Source organism: Arabidopsis lyrata (genome assembly GCF_000004255.2).
Source record: "Arabidopsis lyrata subsp. lyrata unplaced genomic scaffold ARALYscaffold_1, whole genome shotgun sequence".
Lineage (NCBI taxonomy): Eukaryota > Viridiplantae > Streptophyta > Magnoliopsida > Brassicales > Brassicaceae > Arabidopsis > Arabidopsis lyrata.
The window spans coordinates 9,056,438-9,080,852 of NW_003302555.1; the positions used below are offsets into that span (position 1 = coordinate 9,056,438).

The 24,415-nt window shown below is 32.5% G+C and overlaps 4 protein-coding genes across 5 annotated transcripts; 3 read left to right on the forward strand and 1 right to left on the reverse strand.

Annotated features, from left to right (window-relative positions):
• Nucleotides 1-10,617: 10,617 nt before the first annotated feature.
• Nucleotides 10,618-11,649, forward strand: LOC9326485 (protein MIZU-KUSSEI 1). The gene has a single exon (XM_002890377.2). It carries the CDS (start codon nt 10,701-10,703, stop codon nt 11,544-11,546), a length of 846 nt encoding a protein of 281 aa, XP_002890423.2. The 5' UTR covers nt 10,618-10,700; the 3' UTR covers nt 11,547-11,649.
• Nucleotides 11,650-17,425: 5,776 nt separating this feature from the next.
• LOC9326486 lies at nt 17,426-20,038 on the forward strand. The gene is made up of 10 exons (XM_002890378.2): nt 17,426-17,759; nt 17,831-17,897; nt 17,984-18,046; nt 18,130-18,414; nt 18,515-18,867; nt 18,964-19,063; nt 19,148-19,201; nt 19,277-19,363; nt 19,446-19,574; nt 19,651-20,038. The coding sequence occupies exons 1-10, from the start codon at nt 17,665-17,667 to the stop codon at nt 19,969-19,971; spliced, it is 1,554 nt and encodes a 517-aa protein (XP_002890424.2). The 5' UTR covers nt 17,426-17,664; the 3' UTR covers nt 19,972-20,038.
• LOC9326487 (UPF0047 protein YjbQ) lies at nt 19,844-21,630 on the forward strand. Of its 2 annotated transcripts, none has more exons than XM_002890379.2 (7): nt 19,844-20,394; nt 20,539-20,599; nt 20,688-20,782; nt 20,865-20,898; nt 21,041-21,095; nt 21,192-21,234; nt 21,446-21,630. In XM_002890379.2, the coding sequence occupies exons 1-7, from the start codon at nt 20,098-20,100 to the stop codon at nt 21,515-21,517; spliced, it is 657 nt and encodes a 218-aa protein (XP_002890425.1). In that variant the 5' UTR covers nt 19,844-20,097; the 3' UTR covers nt 21,518-21,630. The 2 variants fall into 2 exon arrangements, with proteins under 2 accessions (XP_002890425.1, XP_020867478.1); XM_021011819.1 differs by having other exon boundaries at nt 21,175-21,234; nt 21,446-21,481.
• Nucleotides 21,631-21,795: 165 nt separating this feature from the next.
• On the reverse strand, nt 21,796-24,092 carry LOC9326488 (UDP-rhamnose/UDP-galactose transporter 2). Its single transcript, XM_002893103.2, has 5 exons — nt 23,575-24,092; nt 23,281-23,465; nt 22,994-23,194; nt 22,500-22,661; nt 21,796-22,415 (listed from the first exon to the last, which is right to left on the reverse strand). The coding sequence occupies exons 1-5, from the start codon at nt 23,711-23,713 to the stop codon at nt 22,056-22,058; spliced, it is 1,047 nt and encodes a 348-aa protein (XP_002893149.1). The 5' UTR covers nt 23,714-24,092; the 3' UTR covers nt 21,796-22,055.
• Between the last annotated feature and the right edge of the window lie 323 nt (nt 24,093-24,415).

Genomic DNA, 24,415 nt, shown 5'->3' on the forward strand with positions numbered 1-24,415 from the left:
AAATAGGCAACTAACGATACGTACAAAAGCAACTCAATCGTTCATAAACCATATGATAAATAAAAAACAACTCAACCATTAATTAACTGATTTTCCTTTCATCATATATGCATACATCCTTTTCTGACAAAAACCATACAAAACAAGCAAACACTTCTTAATATATGCATGAACAACTTCATGCACGGCTTGTCGGTCTGGTCCTCTTAACATCACTGGTCTAGACACCCTCGCATTCACTGGCCAAGCCACCTGAGTTTCTCATTTACGAAATGACCATGCTACATGTCTTGCGTACAATTAATCATACATAAACCATTTAACTGAAAAACCAATAACATCTCAATCGTGCATACGTCATCAGTTATATCCTTTTTAGATTTTATCCAAACAAAAAAAACCCGATATAACTCTATGCTGAAATTAATTAGGTTGATATTTTTGTAGAAAAATTAAGTATTCAAGACAAATCTCAACCTAATTAATTAATCTCAAATGTACAATTGTGGGTTTAAATACAAAGACCTAGCCTAAACCATAAGCCACTCTCAACCAAAATGCTAACCGGTTTATACTATACCAGCAGCTCACAAACTCTTATGTATATAATCTATCTTTATAAACTATATACAAAATGAAACTATACAACAACCTGTACATAAGAATACTATATATACAAACCTGAATATTAAAATAGACCAATCCTACAATAATTTTCTTAATTCTTCATTTATTTGATACTTTCTGATGTTTTATAGCCTAATTTTGGGTTTATATGGAAAATATAGATTCTTGTTTTGTAGTAATTCTTTAACTTATGCACACAAACATTATTATCTAATTATAAAATGATGCACTTTTAAAGTAATAACCAAATTTGAATGGTAAGTTTATAAAACGTTTCTCTCAAAATGTCAAATTCTTAAGAAAAAATGGAGTAATTGCTAAGTTAATGTTTGGGGGCGGAAAAGCTTATATATATATATATATTAAAAAGGGGTTTCACTTTCAAAATCGCTGTCTAAACGAGCAATTATTTTCAATGTATTGTAGTTATCATGAGCTTTCGCCAAGATTTCTCATGGACCTCTGATTTGTTGATAAGATCTCCACTTATCTATTTTGTAATAGGTCTCATACTCACGTGGATATTGCCATATTGGGTACGTGAATCAAAACTAGTTGTTCTGTTTTTGCATAATAGGAGATGAACCTCGGATTGCCTTATTGGTTCCGATTAAGGATATTTCAACTAATAGATTTGCTATATACATAACGCTACAATTAAATTAGTTTTCCAAAACGATGCTACCAAAAAAAAAAAAAAATCGATGCTACAGTATATTTTATAGTATAGTTTTGTGTACGCATGGCTTACTTGGGTGTCTTGTTTGTGTACGTGGCTTAATATTGTCGTCTTTTAATTTAAAATTAAGCTGTTTCTGAATAAATTGTGGGTTTGCGTTCAATATTTGACGCAAACAAAACCAGGAAAAAAAATTACGTTGGGGTCTTTTAGACGGAAAAAAAAGAGTAAGCAATCGATGGTTTTGTCATATGCGTCGAACTACGGTAATGTATATAAATATTAATGTATTATAAACCTTCAGATGAATCGATGCTTCATGCTTGCTTGTGTTAAGTAAAAATTAGAAGAAGAAAAAAAACAGCATAAAACTATTTTAACTATCTTCTATGCTTCTCCTTACGCGCAAATCAGACTGTATAGGCCCATTATTATACCTTGCAAAGTTCTATTATTGGGCCTCATATAGGCCCATTTCAGTATGTATTTGCCCAATCAGACACAACGTAGGCGGCGAAAAGCACATGGACGATGGAACCTCATGCAAAATTGCAAAATAAAAACAGCCTTAAAAAAACTTACAACATATTTAGATATAGATTAACGGAATCATCTAGTACTAGATCATGGTCTGTGCTATACAGCACGAATTTAATATTTTTTATGAATTAAATTATATATTTTGTTCGAAAAAATAATAAATAATATAATATAAAAGTGAATATATCATAATATTTTATTTTTATTACTATTTGGATGTAATATTATATATTTCATTTGACGATGGTTGTATAGTTTGTTTGTAGAATTAAATAATAGTATATGATAAATTTTAAATCTATATTCTATATCATATTGAGTTATTTTATTGTAGGAATTAAATGTTGTTTAATCTTAATTTGGTTAAAAAACAAGAGTTGATAATAAAGAAGGAATGAATATTGTATTGTATATCAAATATATTTAGCTGCATTAGATTTTTATTTTTGTTTATATGAGATTAACAATTTATTTGGTTCAATTAAGTATTCATAATTACATTGTGTCATTGAGATAACAATTTATTTTATTTATAACAATTATAAAATTTAAACAAAATCTCTTTAATATCTTGAAACCGGTTTGACCCGTTGACCCGTTAATATATATTAGTGACATGAAGCTAAAATAATTATGATTAGAGATCTCTAATGGCATATATTATAATTTCTTATAAAAGCAATGTTACGACTTGTAGGATGTACTTTCCAAATAATAGTATGGGATTGATTTAACTTTTAAACGATATCCATTTTGTAGGGGACACGTATTAAGTTTTTAAGTCAAAACTTTTGTTAATTAGTGCCTAGATTGATATAATGCTTGATGTATTATCAATTTATCATTGCATCACAGATTCATATGTATTTCATTTACCTGTCAATTAGGCTTTTGGCTGGTCAAAAATGTTCTAGTATAATATAAAAATATTAAATAGTATGTATTTAGTGTCCACTAACTGAGTGCACATAATTAAACATATGATAATTCATGCCATCATGAGGCCATTATATTGTCATAAACATAAAAGCTTAAAATATTTCCCACTAACCATATATAAAATATGAAGTAACTACATAGCTCTATATACATGTCTTATATTGTTGCAGTGATCAAGAGTGTGTTGATAACAATAATTAATAATTTGATATACAAAACTACGGAGAAAGAAAAACTAATAATAGTAACACTTTTAAAGTGGTTTTGATTACAATAATTTAAAAGCATGTCCCCCCTCTCCAAAGTCTGCCGTTGATTTGACTAAACCACTCAAATCATGCTTATCTCACAAGTAATAAACAGCCATCTTGTTAGAACATGACAAATCTGGCAATAAACAAAAAGCGTTATTGATTATTATTAATGTATACCTAAGAGTTATAATAAGGAAAAATAATTAAATTTGAGACGAATAGCAAAGAAAGAAACGAGTATTTATTTAGGTTGTGGACATTTGGGCGGTGAAATGGTTCCACTTTACGTCTGACCTTACTATGAGTTAGTAAGCTATATATACAACCGAAACCATAAGGTTATAATTTACTTTCATTAAAATTACAAAATGACTCAAACGTTAAAAAACAAAAATTAAGCTGAAAGTTTTCATCCGTTTCCGAAAAGGAGCGTTTAACATTTTTAGTATTTGCATAGAAAGTATAAACTTTCAAGATGATGTTATTACCCTCAATTAGAAGATTACCCTTTTCGGGGTTAAAAACCTAAAATTATCTTTATCAACTACTTCAGTATCTAACATATCCATATATATATATATATATATATATATATATATATATATATTTAAAACTTCTGATGCAGTGTATATTTATATGAACTAAACCCATTTTCTGATGACTTCGAAAAAATGAATGAAGATATATAATGGAAATCATGCAACTTGTTGATTCTGCGGCCGGTTAATTATATAGCTTTGGCGATATTCCTTAAGTTATGAAAATGTGTACCAAAAACCTCTGTTAATGTTGAGAGAGTGGACATATATACACTATGAAACGTAACTACGTAAGCCGACAATCTTAGTGAAAGGATAAAAAGTGATGATGCGAACAAAGGATTCACATATATATTGGCTTTTCATGTTTTTTCCTTTTTCATATGATCCAAAACCAAATAAAGTTTTGTGCCATGCATGTTTGTAATCATCATTTATCTTGTTTTACTAAACGTTAAATTAAGTGTAAGAAAGTACTCCTTCTGTTCCTGAAAGATTGATGTTCTAGAGTTTTCACATATATTAAGAAATAATCATTGTTTAATTATTTGTCAATTACTTTTTTATACTAAATATTTTTTAATAACTTTGAACCAATAGTATTAAAAAACAGTTAATCATTACGTCTTGAAGTTTACGATATATTAATTTTAATCAATAAAAAATAAAACAAAAACCTAAAAAATCAAACTTTATAGAACAAACTAAAACTCTTGAACATCAAATATCTAGGAACATAAGGAGTATATAATATGAATATAATGGTTGCACCTTGTCGTAGGTGTAAAAACTGATTTTGCAGTAACACTTTGGTTTTGTATCTATAATTCTCTTAACTGTAGCTCTGAATTTTAACATACTTTACGGGAAAAATATGATTTCACAGTTTTGGTGGAAAACACAATTCTTCAGTTTTTGCGGTTTTGGCAGGAAAACAGAATTCCGTATTTTCCCGCCAAAATCGTGATTTTATAGTTTTGGCGGGAAAATATGATTTTACGGTTTTGGTGGAAAATGTTATTCTTCAGTTTTTTTGGTTTTGGCGGGAAAACTATGATTTTGCGGTTTTGGCGGAAAACATGATTTTGCGGTTTTGGCGGGAAAATATGATTTTATGGTTTTGGTGGGAAAACATGATTTGGCGAAAAATATGATTTTGCGGTTTTGGCGGAAAAACATGATTTAGCAGTTTTGACGTTCCACAATTTTCTATCAAAAATCATGATTTCACTTTTTGGCGGAAAAAAACACAATTCCGCGATTATATGATTTTGACGGAAAATGAAATCTTTGATTTCACGATTTTTAGAGATATTTTTTGGTGCAAATCTGTGATTTTGAGAATATAAAATGAGAAATCTATTGAAAATAAACATTATTTGATATATGATTGTAAATGAGGGTATATTTGTCATTTGTTATTTTTGGCTGAATCATCTCCATCCAAATGTTCCAATCATATTCATCCAGATGAGTTGACAAATTTTAGGCAAATTTATCAAACTCATTCAGATGATCCATCTAACTGATTCATCCAAATACTCTGTTAAATTGTAAAAACGAACATCATTCTTCATCTCCATTCAGATGATCAAAGAAACGAACATGGCCTAGGTCTTTCAATATATGTATATATACTAGTAGGGACGTAGGCAATTAAATCTTACTCCATATAAGAAAAAGCAAAAAATGATGTTGAAGATGATTTTCGAAATTTTCTTCCACAAGGTGCCATGCTGTGTAGTGTGTATATTATCAAGAATTTAGGTTAAAATCATGGGGAAAATTCCCAAAAAAGCCTTATTTATTTTTTATTTGGACGTTTAATACCCAATTTTTTTTTGTTGGAAGAAAAATACACATTAATAAAACCGTGCGATTTAATATCCAAACAATTAAATGTTGTTATTTTCATACTCACAATCCTTGTTCTAAAAATCAGCCGCCTAGCCGATTACTCGTCCGGCTAGGCACTGATCGGAACACTTCCGCCGCGATTTAGATCAAATCGCTCAAAAATCGGAAATTTTTAGAAAAACTCACTTTTGATGAAATTGAAGTTCTAAATCGGTTTTTAGGTTGTAGATCTATCATATTTGGGTAAACATCACTTAAGAAACAAGAGAAAACAATAATAATCGTAAGGAAAAAAAAAAAGAGACGGCAAAAATTAGGGTTGCAGTCGCACAGATCTGAGGAAGAAGACGAGGGTAGTTCGGTCATTTCAGTTTCATTAAACCAAAAAATAAAAAAAAAATGACAAAACACTAAGGTTGAGAGTCGAACCGTGATGGTCGTACGTAGGCCTGGGCATTCGGGTACCCGTTCGGGTTCGGTTCTTTTTTTTCGGGTATCGGGTCTATTCGGGTAGGGGGTCAAGACCCATTCGGGTATTCTAAAAATTTGGTTCGGGTTCGGTTCGGGTTCGGATCAGTTCGGGTATTTTAATAAAAAAAGCAAAATACCCAAAAATAACCAAAAATACCCGAAATATTTTCGGATTCGGGTCGGGTTCGGGTTTTTAACTCATATATACCCAAATCTAACCGAAATACTCGATTTATCAAAAATACAATGGTTACTCTTTACCCAAATATAACCAAAAATATCTAAAATACCTAATATATTCGGATTTATGATTGTAATTTTAGGTATTTCGGGTATTATAAATATAAATATAACTAATATTTATAGGTGTATATTTGTATTCGGGTACATTCGGGTATTAGATTCGGTTCGGGTTCGGTTCGGGTTTTTTTCGGGTAGGAGGTTAGGACCCATTCGGATATTTTTAAAAATCGGGTTCGGGTTCGGTTCGGGTATTGTTCGGGTTTTTCGGTTCGGGTATTCGGTTCCGGGTATTTTGCCCAGGCCTAGTCGTACGCGTGAGAGTCACCATGTGCCACTAGACCATTTTGATTTTTTAACACATGCTCCAAAATTTAGTATATATACATGTATAAAAATAAAAATATTAAAAACTAATCCCGATTAATTCCCGTTTAATCTCCGATTATCTCGCTAGGCGCTAGGCGCACCCGGAACGCCCGACTAACGCCTAGCGATTTTTAAAACAAGGCTCACAATCTCACAACAAAAATAAAATTTCAATTTTATCCTTACCATCTCAATTAGTTATTAACTTTTAGATGACGTTACAATAGTTTTTCTATTTAAATAAAATTTAATTTTATTAATATTTCATTTCCTTTTTTATCCCACAAAAATTCAAAATAATTTTCAGTTTATTTTACAAATATTTAATTTTTAAAATTAAAATAAAATTAATTAGCAAAAAAATTAAAATAAAATTTTTAAAATAGCAATTTTTATGAATTGATAAATCTTGAGAAAGACGATGAGATTCGGATTGAGATTTTGTCGAGAATAGTTTCATTCTTGAATGATTTATATTCGAATAGAGAGTTTCTCACGATGAAGAAAAAGTTCATATCGATGCTCGTTGATATCATATGCATCACGACGAATAAAATCAAATTAGTTTTACTAGCGATGAAGATTTTAGATACGATTAAAAAGAGATCGTGAACGGTTATCGAATTTGATGATTGCAAAAGATGACGACGGAAATTGTTTACCGGCGATTCTCGTAGAGATTAATCGAAAAAATTTAGAAACAAAGAGGAAACGTCTCTTTGACATTGCAAAGACTGAATAAGATTGAACAAATGACTATTTTTAATATTTTTGATTTTCTGGTAATTTTTATGTTTAATTTTAAAATAAAATAATTATATAATTTTTTTTTATTTTTTAGGCAACATAAATAAAACATTAGTAAAATTAATTTTCATTTAAATAAAAAAACTAATGCTACGTCATCTAAAGTTAATAATTAATTGAAATGGTAAGGGTAGAATTAGAATATTCTTTTTGTTGTGAGTTCGTGAGTATGAAAATAATAATATTTAATTATTTAGATATTAAATCACATCGTTTAATTAATATGTGTATTTTTCTTTCAACAAAAAACAATTAAGTACTAAACGTTCAAATAAAAAATAAATAAGTTTTTTTTTGGGAATTTTCCCTAAAATCATGTACACCCTATATCAAAAAATTTATTCATAGCGGAAAACTATAATGAATTCGAATAAGCAATGATTATAAAGAGCATTTTAAGAAATGCTATAAAAAAATACCGTAGCATGATTGGGTTTTAATCATTGCTCTATGCATGCTGGTTCTTAGGCCCTCACGCCCTACATCATTATTTCATGTTACATTTTCTTGGTAAAAGCATCTATATCCTTTTGTAATGGCAGAACACAGCATATATATATATATTCTCAAGAACAATAAATTCTAATTTATATAAATATAACTAGTAGGGAAAAATAGAGAGTACTCCAAGTGCTTTATTTCAGATTTAATGTGTATCTTTAAAAAATAAATGTCAATCGATTGTACAAATAAAAAAAAAGGTGAGTAAGAAGGCTATTGGAATTGAGTGTTTCCAACATCAACATCAATACATGATCTAATGCAAATAAAGCCAGAGCTTTAGGGTGATTGGCTATTTTGATGTTATTTAGAGAAGTTTTATTATAATGGTAATTTGATTGACTGTGAAAATAAAGGATAGTACCAAAATTGTTTTAAAAAAAAAAGGGAGACTCACAAAAATGCCCATTTTTCAATACTCCTTTTCAAAAATGCCTCTTTTGGCTGTCTATTTTTAAAAATACCTCTTTTATGTACAAAATGACTAAATTACCTTTCTTTTAATAAAAGATATCACAAATATATAAGGAAATATAACAAAATTAGGTCCACAAAATACAAAATATTTTTTGGCGGGAAAAGTGATCCCGCAATTTTTTCCGCCAAAACACTTGTAAAAACCTTTAAAATACCTTGTAAAATTTTCCCGTAAAATTTTTTCCCGCCAAAAAATTTTTTTTGCGGGAAAAGTGATTCCACAATTTTTTTGGCGTTAAATTTTTGGCGGGAAAAATTTACAAGGTATTTTAAAGGTTTTTTACAGGGTATTTATAAGGTTGTACAATGTATTTTAAAAGGTTTTACAACATATTTATAAGGTATTTATAAGATTTTACAAGCTATTTTATAAGGTTTTACAAGTTATAAGGTTTTACAAGTTTTTTATAAGGTTTTACAAGTTATAATACCTTATAAAACCTTATAAGTACCTTGTAAAACCTTACAAAACACTTGTAAATACTCTGTTAAACTTTTAAAATACCTTGTAAATTTTTCCCGCCAAAAAATTGCGGAATCACTTTTCTCGCAAAAAAAATTTTTTGGTGGGAAAAATTTTTACGGAAAAATTTTACAAGGTATTTTAAAGGTTTTTACAAGTGTTTTGGCCGGAAAATTGCGGGATTACTTTTCCCGCCAAAAAATATTTTGTATTTTGTTGATCTAATTTTATTTCAAATAAAGGTAAAATGTTCATTAAAAATTAAAAGAGGGCAAACTTAAAAATGGACTCTCAAAGGAAGTATTTTCAAAAAAAAATATTGAAAAAAAAAAGACATTTTTAACAATTTTTCAAAAAAAAACAGCGAAAAAAATGGATGGAAGTGTCAAGTGGGGTGCGGGACTTCACACTTGGACTGACGCACGCGCACCATTCGCTTCCTTCCAAACACAACGATTGGATATTACATTAACAAAATGGATCCCACTCGTTTTTATAAAACGACACGTGGATCCCACTTCTACTCCTTCCTCCACAACTTTTGTTTCCTCTTTGCTCAAGCCTCCTTCATTTACTTTTTGGGTAATTTTGAAATTTTCTCTGAATTTTGATTTGGAAAAAATGTCGTTAAAATCCCCAACTTATTCAAAACATTGATTTAAATCCTCAATTCATGACGAAACGAAATAAATATCAAACTTATGTTGACTTTCCAAATAAATATTAAACTTATGTTAACTTTCCAAATAAACACCAAACTTTCATTGATTTTCCAAATAAATATCAAACTTTCGTTGACCTAACCATATAGGTACGACGTTAAGTGGGTTAATAAATCTTTAATTCATGACAAAACGAAATAAATATCAAACTTATGTTGACTTTCCAAATAAATATCAAATTTATGTTGACTTTCCAAATAAATATCAAACTTCCGTTGACCTGACCATATTAGGTACGACGTTAAGTGGGTTAATAGATCTCATTAACGGAGGTAATTTTCTGTTACCATATATGTTAATTGATAACGACATTGTTTCATATAACAACAAAACGACGTCGTTTTGTCGTAACGATTGAATTAAATCCCTAAAGTCAATCTTAGATCCCCAAATCGAGCAAAATCCCTAACTTTAAATAGAGTATGATTTGAAACTCGGGATTTTATTGAACAGTTACGACAACACGAAACAACGTGTACGTACATGTGTTAATCGAAATGACACAACTTTACGAACAGACACAACTATACGTACGTACATTCGTGACTCTTACGTAAATAACTAACTTATATGAATACGACTTATATGAGATTTGATTATAGTTCAACAATACTGTCATTTTTAATTAGCGGATCTGTTAACAGAAAATTAATCCCGTTAACATTGTCTGTTAACTCACTTAACGTCATGCCTAATATGGCCAAGTCAATGAAAGTTTGGTGTTTATTTGGAAAGTCAATATAAGTTTAATATTTATTTGGAAAGTCAACATAAGTTTGATATTTATTTCGTTTCTTCGTGAGTTGAGGATTTAAATCAATGTTTTGAATAAGTTGAAGATTTTAATGACATTTTTCCCATTTTGATTTCTAACTTTAGGTTTAAAAGTTACTATATTAAAATCACTCTGAGAGTGAACATATGAAGAATATTTCCGTAAATAGACAAAGGTTAATGCATGCCAATTTTACACGTCATTGCACATCAAATTTAATTTTACCTTGTTTAAAGAGTATCATTTCCAATATTTAAACCGTGATGATCATGTGGCTGGATTTAAATGCACAAAAAAACCACGGAATTAAATCATTATTAAATAAGGTCGATCTTCTCACTTTAATTGAAGTTTGCACTAGACCCAAAAAGAGATATACAGTAAAGAATAAACAACGAAAAGTCTCCACTCTCCATTGCCACCACCACCTATATACATATATGTCATCACGCTTCCTCTTCTTCACCAAAATACTAGCTCAATATTCTCTTCTTTTTATTTCACTCTCAAGTCTCAACTTAGCTTTTACAAAGAAGAGAAACAAAAAAATCATGAGGACAATGGTTGATTTAGGAAAGCAAAGAGATCATCACTATAACCACATGCAATTCATAACCACTCCGACCACCGTCGATTGTTCTCGCGAATTCCGTCACCGACGAACACTCCGATCACTCATCGAATGCATGATCCCATACTGTTGCACTTACCAACAACAGCCTTACCAAAACGACACTGTTTCAGTCTCTTCCTCTTCCTCTTCCTCCTCAGACCACTCTTCCTCCTCCTCCCAGAGTAACAGCATCGTAAGTGGAACTTTCTTCGGTCACCGTCGTGGCAGAGTCAGCTTCTGCCTTCAAGACGCCGCCGTGGGATCTTCACCGCTTCTCCTCCTTGAGTTAGCTGTTCCCACGGCTGCGTTAGCCAAAGAAATGGACGAGGCAGGTGTTCTACGCATAGCCCTAGAGTGTGACCGTCGTAGAAGCAGCAACAGTCGTTCGTCGTCGATCTTTGATGTCCCCGTGTGGTCGATGTATTGCAACGGAAGGAAAATGGGATTTGCCGTGAGGAGAAAGGTGACTGAAAACGACGCCGTTTTCTTGAGGATGATGCAGTCTGTGTCAGTCGGAGCCGGAGTTGTGCCGTCGGAAGAGGAGGAGCAGACGTTGTATTTGAGGGCTAGGTTTGAGCGAGTTACTGGGTCGAGTGACTCGGAATCGTTTCATATGATGAATCCGGGTGGTAGTTATGGACAAGAGCTTAGTATATTTCTTTTGAGATCGTGAATTTAAGTACGGTGGATATGTTATAATAAGTTTCTTGCATGTTCGTTTATATTTTTATAAATGTAAATTTTAAAGTACTATATATGCAGTTCTCTTTTTGATCTTTGTTCCTCTAAAATAAATAATTAGTTATTGAGAGAGAATTGGATAAATGATTTAACAAACGATTCGCCAAGATATGTTTTTTTCATCTAACATATTCTCTCTGTTCCTAAAATATTGATGTTCTAGAATTTTCATATATATTAAGAAGCAATCATTGTTTAATTATTTGTCAATTACTTTTTTATACTAAACATTTTTTAATAACTTTGAACCAATAGTATTAGAAAACAGTTAATCATTACGTCTTGAAGTTTACGATATATTAATTTTAATCAATAAAAAATAAAACAAAAACCTAAAAAAACAAACTTTGTGGAACAAACTAAAACTCTAGAATATCAAATATCTAGGAACAGAGAGAGTATAATGTTCTTTAGGTTAATTTAGCACATAAATGATTCGCCAAGATTGTTTAAGTCTCTTAAATTTAACAAACGCAGCTATCATTATTACGAATATAGGGTACAAGTGGTGGAGTGGTGGTTTCATTCTTTTGGTTGAGGTGTGTTAATATATCCGTACAGACTAGACCATGGACGAGATGGATTCGATCTACATATACACTATATATCTAACAGTATAAACTTTCAGAAACATTCATAGCTACCAAACAACTGAATTACTGTAGATATTAGTGGTTGTTTTAGTTTTTGGAGACTATATATCCTAGCTCTAATCTAAACCGAACATAAGATATAATGACATGGAATATATTTTTGGTGGGTAGATTGATAGTGGACAGTTCTTATTGACTCTAGTATTTCTTACCATATCGTTGGTTGATTAAACAAAGAGTTATCTTTTTCTTGTTCAAAACATCTTTTCAAAAGTGATAGAATATATCTTTCACAAATGATTAAAAGAAAGATAAAATCTAAGCCTAAGTATCATGGTATATATTTTGTATTTAGTCTAAGTGTCTAACAACCAACTAAAACAAATTTCCACCCAAATGGCCGAAGCCGCCGAACTAATTACGCTCCGCTTAATTTTATCATTATGAATATGTAATTATTTGAAATTCCTAAGGGACCATTAGCGGCATGTCAATTGCACGTATATACGGTGCCTCGTGAACCTCCATGCTAAAAGCAATGTGCGACTGTGACCATACAGGATCGAGGATCTTGGTTTTAGCTTCGGTGTCTGGTTCGGTTCAAAATCAGCGTCACTGTAGGACCTCTTATCTCTTTTGCTTTTATTTTTTGTTTTAAACAAATTCTTTGTCATTGACAAAAAAAAAAAAAAAACAAGTTCTTTGTCTGGTTTTGTCTCTTTGATCGCACCGAGTTACATCTGCCCGTCACTTGACCCATTTCCTTTATTTTATTTGAATGTCTCATTGAATACAATAATTTAAGATTAGATGGGAATAACAAAACCCTTATAATATACACACACGCACGCTTTACTTTGAAAATTGCATAGTGCTGTTTGGACTAATATACAAGGAGTATACACTAATAAAAATCAGTATTCAATCATGGAATTATTGCCCCTGCGGAAAACACCCAATTCGATATTATAATACTTTAGAAAAAACAAATTCTAGACTCTAGAGACACCCTCCTTGATCGATATCTTGAGATACATTCACCGTCCGTACCAGAATATTGATTAAATTTTTTTTGTTATAACTTATTATATTTATGAACAAAAAAGTATAAATTATATATAGAAAGAAGCCCACGTCCCAGAAAATGACAGAGGCATGCAAAATCGTGATATCCAGCAAGGTAAGTGAGACTCTTATAATCTTATTGCTATGTTCTTTTGTCCCCTTTTTGTGTGAAATAGTACTGTCGTTTGATTTTTCTTGTTCTCCATTATAGATTCTCAAAATCTTTTAAGATTTTTATTTTTGTAAGAAGGTAGAGAAATGGGTGATGCACACGAGGGTACAATTAACCCTAACATAGAGACATAGTTGGCTCCACAACCATCTCCTTTAGTCTGATGTTCACGTGCACTTTCATCCCCACGGTTCCCTCTTCTTATTGTTTAAATGTAAATGTTATGAATAATTTACATGCAAATGATTTGCCCATTTCTCATAAGATCGGATGTTAAAGAAGTTTTGAGGAAATTCAGATTATTTCCGATCATCAATCCATCAAACTAATTTAGTCACACAATTCAAATATCAAAAAAGAAATATATAAAGTTGCATGGACCTATAGATTTTTAAATCGCATATATATAGGAATTAATTATTCTGAATGGAGTGCGGTTTAAAGCTTAATTATTAAATCCTTGATTACCATGCATGTACAATTATTAAATGATAAACAATTTTTAAATTGTATGGATCGGTTATAGGCTATCAAGTTCCATCAACGAGACTATTATTATTAGTCAACTCTTATCATCGTAAGCGCTTTAAACGACCAACAAAAAGAAAAACAGGTTTCTTCTATACATACTTTCGAAATCCATATAGAATTTGAACTATGATTTCTCGAGTTATATAAAAAAGGAACGGTAGAAGACGTATCAATTTACCGAAAATATTAAGAAAACGAATGATATTTGAAAGAACATATATAGTTATTCAAGCCATATTTTATTTGATACAAGAACGAAACGATATTGATAAGATTGCTTTGTTACTATATCAATTTTATATCACTGACAGAGATACGAAAATAAGAATAATCTAAATTCTTAAATGGTGATGGAGAAAGGCAATGTTTGGTCCAGCACGGCTAACCATTTGCTTTTCGTTTGTCATATTTGCCGGCTCCAAATTATTTAAAAGTATATCCATCTTACATAGTTACATGATATTTATAAGTTATAAAAATACTTATAAAACAACCCATTCGCATCTCATAGTCAAAGTCTCGAAGGAAAATGAAGTCAAACAAAGAATCTGATAAATTTCAAGAAATCAAATAAAATGTAATCCGATTTATGGTCGGAGTCTAGCCTAATACTTTTGTTAAGATATTGTAAGTTCAAATGATGCCTCTCTAAGATGGTCGAGATGAATTAAAAAAATAAAAAATACTTTGGTTAAGAAAGTTATTCTATTATCTAGCCCTAATTAAGGGCCTGACTGGTTTAAACGCAGCAGTTGCGGTTGCGGTTGCGGGAGTTTGCGGAAGCGGGCGGTTACGGTTTTAAGCGTTATCAAGCGTTTTGAACGACTAGTTTAGCGTTTGAAAATGGGTACGTTTGCGGGAGTTTTATGACTGGTAAACCAGCGGGTGCAATAGCAGTTAAATAAAAAAATGACCAAAATAAATAAAAAATATTACAAAAAAGAAAAGAAATAAAAACACCAATATATTATTATGATAATATTAGAAAAATTTGAACATGCTTAATAATTAAAACCATAAATAAAGTACTAAATAATTATTCAAAAATAAAGAAATTTTGTAACAAGGTAGTACTTTATGCATCTGGTTTAACATAAAAAATTGCATTAAGTAATGAGACAAACTGTAAATAACGTTGAATTCAATAAAAAAGCAAGTAAGTTTCTATTCGAGAAAACAAATCGAAACATATATTCAATCAAAAAGTAAAGCAATACGTAATGAAAATAAAAAAAACGATGCCATGAAAAATATCCAAAAAGTTATACATGAGGTGATGAATGAATAAAAGGATATATGATACTTACATTTGGTTATTGATTTTCATCAGTTTGGGTGGAAGACATTGAGAGAATAGAGTTTCAGAATATTATTAGGGTTTCTGATGAGAACGTGATACAAAGTGATACAAAGATGAAAGATATATATAGGATAATTATAAGTAAATGTTTGATTTTTTTTTTTTTTTTTTAATCCAACCGCTACCGCCCGCAACCGTTTGCGGTTGCGGGAAGGAGCTTTTAAAATTCAGCGATTTCGAGCGGTTCGAAGCGGGACGGAGTAATTTCTATGATTGGTACCAACCGCTAATAACCGCAACCGACCGCTAGCAACCGCTAGGAGGGTGCTAGCGGGAGAACCAATCAAGCCCTAAGTAACAAAACGTCAGTAGAGTAGAAAATTAAGAACATTGACGTATAAAGCGAGAGAAAAGCCCATTTTTAGTATGGGCCAATTTTAGAGCTGAGTTAATTAGGCCCAGTTTCTTTGACTGACTACGGTTTGTTTTGTTTGTGAAGAAAAAAAAAAAAAAATGTATTTTCCAGTCTTATGACTCTTTTTCTTTTTTTTTAATACCTTTTTAATAATGATTATCTTTCTGACATTTTGTGTAATGATTAGCAAAGTAATTTTACCTTTTTACTTAACTACTGTATTTGTCCTTATACTATCCCAAAAATTTACCCTATGTCATATTCAAGTCTCTTATGAATGATAACCAACCAATCAAAAAAAAGAAAAGAAAAAAAGAATGATGCATACCCAATTTTGATTAAATTGCATAGAAAGCTGCACCTCTTAAATTCAGTCGATATTTCCACATTTTGTTCACATTGATATTAATTATAGAAGAGTGGTGCCAAAAACTGGAGGCATTTATTGGTCTGGCCCAACGGACCACGTCGAAAATGAAACTCGATTTGGAACTTTGTATGATTTGTAATAAAATTTGCCTCATTCTCAGTTTCTCACCAATCTATTTTTATTCATTTAGTTGTTCTTATCCAACTATACCTGTCTTTTACACAACCGTTCCAAAAAAATAAACATGAGACACCTAGTCCCACTTCCACCATCTTCTATCAAATTTCTCAATGTAGAATTTTATAATTTTTCATACTTCTTAGATTTTGTACGATTCTTAGTTTTTCTCTTCCTTTTTTCTTTATAACAAATTTAAAATACACTAGAATGTCTTCTTAAAGATATAATATATAACATGTTGTATCAATATGACAATATCATTCTTCATTTTTTTTTTTTTCAAAATATATGTATTATGCATGTTTGAGCTCCGATATTTAGCTATTTACACAACTACTATATTAAAGTACTAGTATAAATTGGGCTATATGTATGGGTTTTAAGATGTATTGGGCTTTGGTCGTTACTTGTTTATGACGGTTTGTGTAAACCCTAGAGTTAACCTAAAACTATGTGTATATAAGCTGTTGTATGATCAATGAATAAAGCAATTCAGTTCGGTATACAATTCTACATATAAACCACTAGACGACAATCAATGATAGTTAGAATATCAATTTCAATTTTTTCTTATAGTGTTTTGAGTCTTAAAACTTTTTTCTTTTCTTTTCTTTTGGAAATGTTTTTTCCAAGCCAAGGTCTACAACTATTTTATTCTGAGTGATATGGTAAAAAAAAAAAGTCCATAAATTTGTCATTCGTGACCACAAAATATTTGTTACTATTTTATGTCACATTGTCAACTCTTTTATGGATCGTGTTAAATTGTCCCCACTCACTTAGTTGTTTTGAGATCGACTGCATTAATTGTTTGATTTATTTTATTTCTCTAAGGAATTTTAATTCAGTATATACTATACTCCATGATACAAAATATACTATAGTAGTATAAAAATATATCCTTATGTTTTATGTTTTCAATAATCGATGCATTTCATATTAATAACATTTCTTATGATTCATTGCATTATTTCAGAGTATACTTGAGTTTTGAGCACTGAAGAAGTGAGTTTATCAGTGTACTATGAATGAATTATTATTATTCACTTACTTATTAATATCTTAATAGGTCATTAAAAAAGAAATAATTCTAATATTAATAAAAACTAAAACGACAACTATTTTGAAACAAAATTTAAAACGTCGGGAGTATTAAATCTTGATTTGTATATAGAATGATTAATACTCGGGATACTCTCGTCTGAACTCCCGGGAAAAATGTCGGTTTCACTTTCCTGATTTTCTCGCTCATTTTCCCGGAAAGTTATGAAAGAAAAAAAATCATCTTTTTAACAATTTTTTGGAGTGATATAAACGACAAGCCAAAAAGACTGGAGCTTTTCGAGATATGCTCTTGAGACGTCTCAAAGGAAGGAAGATACTTTGATGGGATGTCGTCTTAATTTTATTATTTATTCCCTCTGATGAATTTCTACAAACAGACAAGAAAGTGCGAGAAAATGATGGGTCTCTGTTCTCCTTCACCTTCTTCAAACGATTGTTCTTCATCTTCTCCAAGGTAAACGATGACCACATTCTTCTTCTTTCTATAGTTAGATTTGGCCTAATCAACTTGTGAAATGGGTTCAGGAACTGGGAGAAGCAGAATGTGATTGTTGCATCACCTTCAAGATTCTCTACCTACAACACTAAACCGGTTAGTTTCTGATGAGGAACCAATTTCATTTTTCTTTTAAAAAGCAAAACTTTTGGGGTTCTAAAAAGTCACATTTTTCATGGCAGAGTTTATCAATAGAGAAGAGATTACTAACTTATCAGGATTCTAATTGCAACATTATGCCAAAGGTTTGATCTTTATAGCTTTAAAATGTTCACAGATTGTTTTGGTAAATGTACTTTATAGTTCTTATGTTGTGTGTTTTCTGCAGTCTTCAGAAGATTTGAGGAAAGAAATTGCTTCACTTGAGTTTGAGATTCTGCGTACAGAACAATATCTGCTCTCTCTTTATAGGACAGCTTTCGATGAACAAGTTTCTTCTTTTTCTCCTCACACTGAAAAAAGCTTAGTGTCTAATCAGTTTTGTCCCAAATCCGAGCAATCTGACGTTACCAGTGTGTTCAGCTACCATTATCAAGCTTCTCCAGCCTCTGAATGTTCCTCTTCGTGTCCTCCTCGGAGTTTCCAAGCAAGCTTAAAAGCTTTGTCTGCAAGAGTAAGTAAGCAAACCCCATTTGCATTTTCCTTAGCTTTGTTTAACAGACCTTGTGATGAATCTGACAAAGACTTATATAATGTTTTGAGCATTTTTGCAGGAGAAGAGTAGATATGTTGTTTCTGGTAATCACACTACTCTTGGAGATCTTCTGGGTTCTTCGCTTATCGTAGATAACATTGTGAACCCGAGTCGGCTCTCTGAAGATATCTTAAGATGCATATGTTCTGTGTATTGTACACTCTCCAGCACAGCCAGAACCAATTCTTGTCTTCAGGCTTCTTCTTCTTCACCTTCATCTGTCTCTTCCAAAACCACTTTTGATAGCTGGAACTCGCGTCACGAGGAACGCAAAGAAGCAAATGTGCCAGGCGTTGTTGTAATAGAATCTCTAGAACTTCACCTGGATGATGGTAGTTTCAATCACGCTGCTCTTATGCTCCAAAACTTCAGGTATATAGACACTTGAAGAGCAACATTTTTCTTATGTGACATTACAATTTTTTAATTAGGTTAATCTGAAATGTTACACCCAATTGGTGTGTATAGATCACTAGTTCAAAAGCTTGAGAAGGTTGATCCGAGTAGAATGAAACGCGAAGAGAAGCTCGCATTTTGGATAAACATTCACAATGCCCTCACAATGCATGTAAGCAAACAATAACTAGTCTCTTATTGGTTCTGTCTCTTGTATAAAAGCTTCAATCTTTTCTTGATGCTCTCTCTGTTGCAGGCCTATTTAGCCTACAGAACTCACAACCGTGCCAGAAACACCTCGGTTTTAAAGGTTTGGTCTTTACATCTCTTAGACTGATTGATTTATGTCTTTGCTGTTACTTAAGCAACTTTTTCAATGTATCAGGCAGCTTATGATGTTGGAGGCTATCGTGTAAACCCTTACACAATCCAAAGCTCAATCTTAGGCATTCGTACGCATTTCTCACCACCTGTATGCAACACACTCTCTCTTTGTTTTCTTGCTTCACTTTCACTACAGTTCATAACTTGTAACTAGGCACTATTGTAAACAGTTGTTGCAGACATTGTTTTCACCATCAAGAAAGTCGAAAACTTGTAATGTCAAACACATATACGCCTTGGAATATCCCGAGGCATTGGCTCATTTCGCTCTTTCTTCAGGAGCTTCTACAGATCCTCCGGTAGAGAACTGGCTCATTACTATTTTCAACAAATTTTTTCTTGGATTTTAACTTTGACAGTTATGTTGTTTATCAGGTTCGGGTTTACACAGCGGATTGCGTTTTCCGGGATCTAAGAAAATCCAAAGAAGAGTATATAAGATACAATGTTCGTATACACAATGAGACAAAGATATTGTTGCCCAAGATCGTTCATTACTATGCTAAAGACATGTCACTGGATGCATCTGCCGTCATGGAAACAACGGTGAAGTGTTTACCGGACTCCACGAAGAGAATAGCTCAGAAATTGTTGAAGAAGAAGAGCAGAAACATAGAATATTCACCGGAAAACTCAAGTTTCCGTTATGTAATCATTGAGGAACCACCAACAAGAAGACATGATTCTACTATATAATGTATATCGTATAAACATTTTAAAGACGGCATGTAGTTTTTTATTTTGAGAAACAAGATCTGAACTACACGCCGTTTTTACACAAAAATTCTTCGGCCCAGAAGCAAAGTAAAGTAAGAAAAATGAATGGTGATGATGGTGAAAGTGAAAGGCCCTATTGGGAGGTTTTGGTTTGGAGTTGGAGGAGGAATTCTGTTGGCCATTGTTGTTGTTATTATTGGGCTTAGAGGAACACTAAAAGCTATGCAGAGCTCGACGATCTTGTTCTCTGGTGTTGTTCCTCTGCGTGTCAGATCGGTTTTGACTCCAGCGAATCCAGCTACCGATCGAGCTTCAATGGCGAGTTCCTCTGGTCCTAAGTGGGCTCAGAAAACCATCACACTTCCACCGCTACGTCGTGGATGTCATCTTATTACTCCAAAGGTTTCATCTTTCATGTAGATGCTTTTGTTTCAATTCGAAGCGATTTCTGAATTGACTCAATTTATGAGCTTTTTTCAGCTGTTTATTTGATTGGTTTGTGAATTCAATTTGGGTTTCTGAGGTTTTGTTTTGTTTTGAAAACAGATAGTGAAGGAAATTGGGCAAGACTTGTCAGATTTCAATTGTGGTCTTGCTCATGTCTTCTGTGAGTTTTCTTTCTTACTCTGCTTCTTCTCTGTTTTTTTTTTTTTTTGGAATTCTTGATTAAGTAAATGTTTTTTTTTTGGTTTCAGTGCAACACACGAGTGCTTCTTTGACAATCAATGAGAATTATGATCCAGATGTTCAGGCAGATACTGAGACTTTCTTGAACAGGATTGTTCCTGAGGTATCTATGTTCTTCTTACTTGCTTCATTAGTATTGGCACTTTGTTGGTGTCAACTGATCACGTTTTTTGGTTGAAACTCAGGGGAATTCAGCGCCTTGGAGGCATACCATGGAAGGTTAGTTGTTGGTTTCACAAAGCTAATGTATGATCAAATGATAAAATCAAAGCTGTTCCCTTTATCCTCTGAAATGTGATTCTCTTTTGCATTTCATCTGAATCTTGTGTATTGAGAATTGAATTGTGTAAAATAATTGCAGGTCCTGATGACATGCCAGCTCATATCAAATCATCAATGTTTGGATGTCAACTCACGTGAGCCACAATCTTTATTATAACCCTGGTTTGTGTTAGCACAGTTTATTTTTAGCTTTTGGATGCTCACTTCAAAAAGTGTTTATTGTTCTGCAGAATCCCAATAACAAAAGGCAAACTCAACATGGGAACTTGGCAGGTAATAAATTTCTTCATCTGACTATACTTTACTACATTCACATGTTTTCATAGTTTCTCATTTATGGTGCTGACTGACTTCTTTAGATTGAGTGGTAATGCATCTTTCAGTACTACAATTATTAGCAATTTGAAGTGTATGTCTCTTAGATCTCGTTTGCATTTACTTTGTCTTATTTAAAGCTATTGTGTTGGAAATGTTGGGGTTTCAGGGAATATGGCTATGTGAACACCGTGATGCTCCAACCGCACGCAGAGTTGTGGTCACTCTCAATGGAATCTAGATATGTTTCTTCATGTTAGATGGCTTGTAACCTCATGGTGTTTAATAGATTTTACAGTCTTGTAATGAAATTTGACTTTCTATATGAGACAATGCTGCCACTTTGTCCACATTGTTGTGTTTATTGCATCAGAAAAATCCATATTTATACCAAATCAAACAGGAAAGAGAAAGAAACTGCAGAAACAATGATCTGAAACAGAACACATGATTACTCCACCATTACTAATAAAGATGTAAAAACAACAATTGTCTAAGATGAATTTTGATTAGTTTCTCTTTTTTTCAATCAGAATCAAGAGTCTTTTTATAACTCCCAAATGTGCCAGTGACCATTTGTAGTTATGCAAAGAAGTAGAAAAATCATGTATTTCTATAGAAAAAAGAATGTGCTCTGCAGAGGAGAGCTCATCAAATAGAGGCTAAAAAGGTTCTTTGAGACAAAGAACATATAAAAAAGGGCAAAAGAAAAAGAGTACATGTTGGGGAATATAGAAACCAAAAAATAACCAAAAAACCTTTCTCTTGAATAGCTTTATTTATGCTTTATTATTTCCAAGCTCCATGTCTTTCAAATCCATATGTTCTATACCTTCTTTGAGAAGTTTAATCTCATCTTCTGTCATACTGTGTTTACCATGCGGTGTCACTTTCGACTTTCTCTGTTTCTCTAACTCGACTGCCCAACTGTATATCACCATTCCCACCACAGCTAAGACCATCCCTGCTATGTTCTTGAATGTCATCTCGGAATCAAAGATAAGCCATCCCAATGTTAAGACACAGACTGTTTTCATGTGGCCAAGAACTTGGAAGGAAGTAGCGGAGAATCTGCCGATGCAGAGATATTGGCTAATGTTGCAGAAAACCGCCAGTGCGCAGGAGAGAAGAATGCATAACTGTACCATGTGTGTGATGGTTATCAATTGTTAGATAAGAGTTGGGATTTTAGAGGCAGGATTAGGATATTTTTGTATACTTACCATTGCGCCATAAGTCATCTTGTAAGTAGAAATGAATCTGCCACTCAAGAAATAGTCAACAAATGGACCAAAAATGAGGAGTGAAATGGCTTGAATTGGAGCTGTTTTGCTCAGCAACTCGAAAGATCCGATTGAGTATTTCTTCTGCAGTGAACCTATTGACTGTTTTCAGAGAGTAAATTTATCAGAATCTCTTGAACATCATCATCAAGAAAGAACTTAGTCGAGGTAAGACTTTTTCCATAAGGAGTCATCTTATCTCACAGATTTATGAACAATAAGTAACACACACTATCCATGTTCGACAACTTATGATCAATACTCAAAGCTACACGACAACTTATCTAATGAAACGCTCAACGCATTGATCCACAAAGATTGAAAAGGCAGAGTCACTGCCGGATTACCACTTATTTGACAAAAGTTTGAGACTTGAAGAGAACCAGATTGCACAAAATCAAAATAAAGAAACGGAAAAGGATATAAAAGCTTACGATCTGCTGGAGAGAAGTGGAGAAAACGGCAGTGCAAGCACAAATGAAACCTTTGGCATTAACTTTGACATCAGTCACAGTACAAATCCCAACTCCTACAACGACAACCATGACAGATGCCTTCACTTCTCTCGAGTAATGCTTACTATGTAGAACCCATTCCATCACGCAAACAACCGGAATCATGCTCAATTTCGAAATCTAAGTTGAAAATCAAACACAATGTGAATGATCTCAAAACCAATTTGAGAAAATTGGGAATCCAAAATCAACGGGAAAAAATCTACCTGGTAGAAACCAACAGAGTTCAACATGAGACTAAAATTCATAGCAGCGATTGAGATATTAGCAACGAGTGAGAACCAAAGAAGCTCCCAAAGAGGAACATGCTTAGATGCAGATAAACCAGTCGCGTTTGACACCATACCAACGAGAGCAGTGAGAGCAAAGTGAAATCCCGTGAGAGTTGTCGCTGCAAATTCAAAAAATCACAAATCCATTTCTAAAAGAGATCCAAAACTCTCAAAATCGAAAATGATCATGCAGATCCAATGAAATGTAAATGGCTCAGGAAATCAAACCGAAGCCAAAGCCGAAACCAGATGATGACATTAGTTGTTTATTCGCCATGATGATCCCAACGGAGCTCGTTACGTTCATTGCCCATGCTCCGACGTCAGATACCGCCGATGGCTTCTTCTCGTTCTCTGTCTTCTCCATTTGGATTTTACGAAATTGAAAATTCGAAATCTGAAATCAGAAACCAATTGGTTCCACCACAATTCAGATCCGGACGAGAGTGTAGAGAAAGAAAAATTCGAATCACGCCGTTCGGCTTCTTCGTGGAAGCCGCGAAGAAAAACCGAAAAAGCGTAAATACACACACAGAAACACGTATCTCTCTCTTGTGTGTATCGTCTTCTTTATTTATACAGTGGCTTTCTTCTTCTTCTTCTTCTTCTTCACTCGTGGCTATAACAAGTAAGCTTCTTCCGCCATTGATGCTTTCCTTGAGGCCTTTGATTATTAGTATATTTTTATAAATTAAAATTCTTCTCTCGAAAATTTGGTAATATAGTGATAATTTGACGCTTGTCGTTTACCGTATTTGACCTTATGTTTCCGTTTTTCGTAGGCACATGATTAATTACCACAATGCGTTTCATTTAAGGGTACTCTTGTCATTTCTTACCCATAACGTCATACCTTTAATTTTCAAAACTCTTTTTAACGTTTACATCGTTTAATAGTTTATTAAATAGACTATTATTATTGTTCTACGAATAAATTCGATATGAAATGTTGTCCAAAACAATTGTTTTTCTATTTAATTATCTAGAGTAGATCTAATGTCTATTTCCCAAAGAATACAGAAGAAAATTTGAAAATGTAACAGATTTTTTAAGTTGTTTTTTTTTTCAA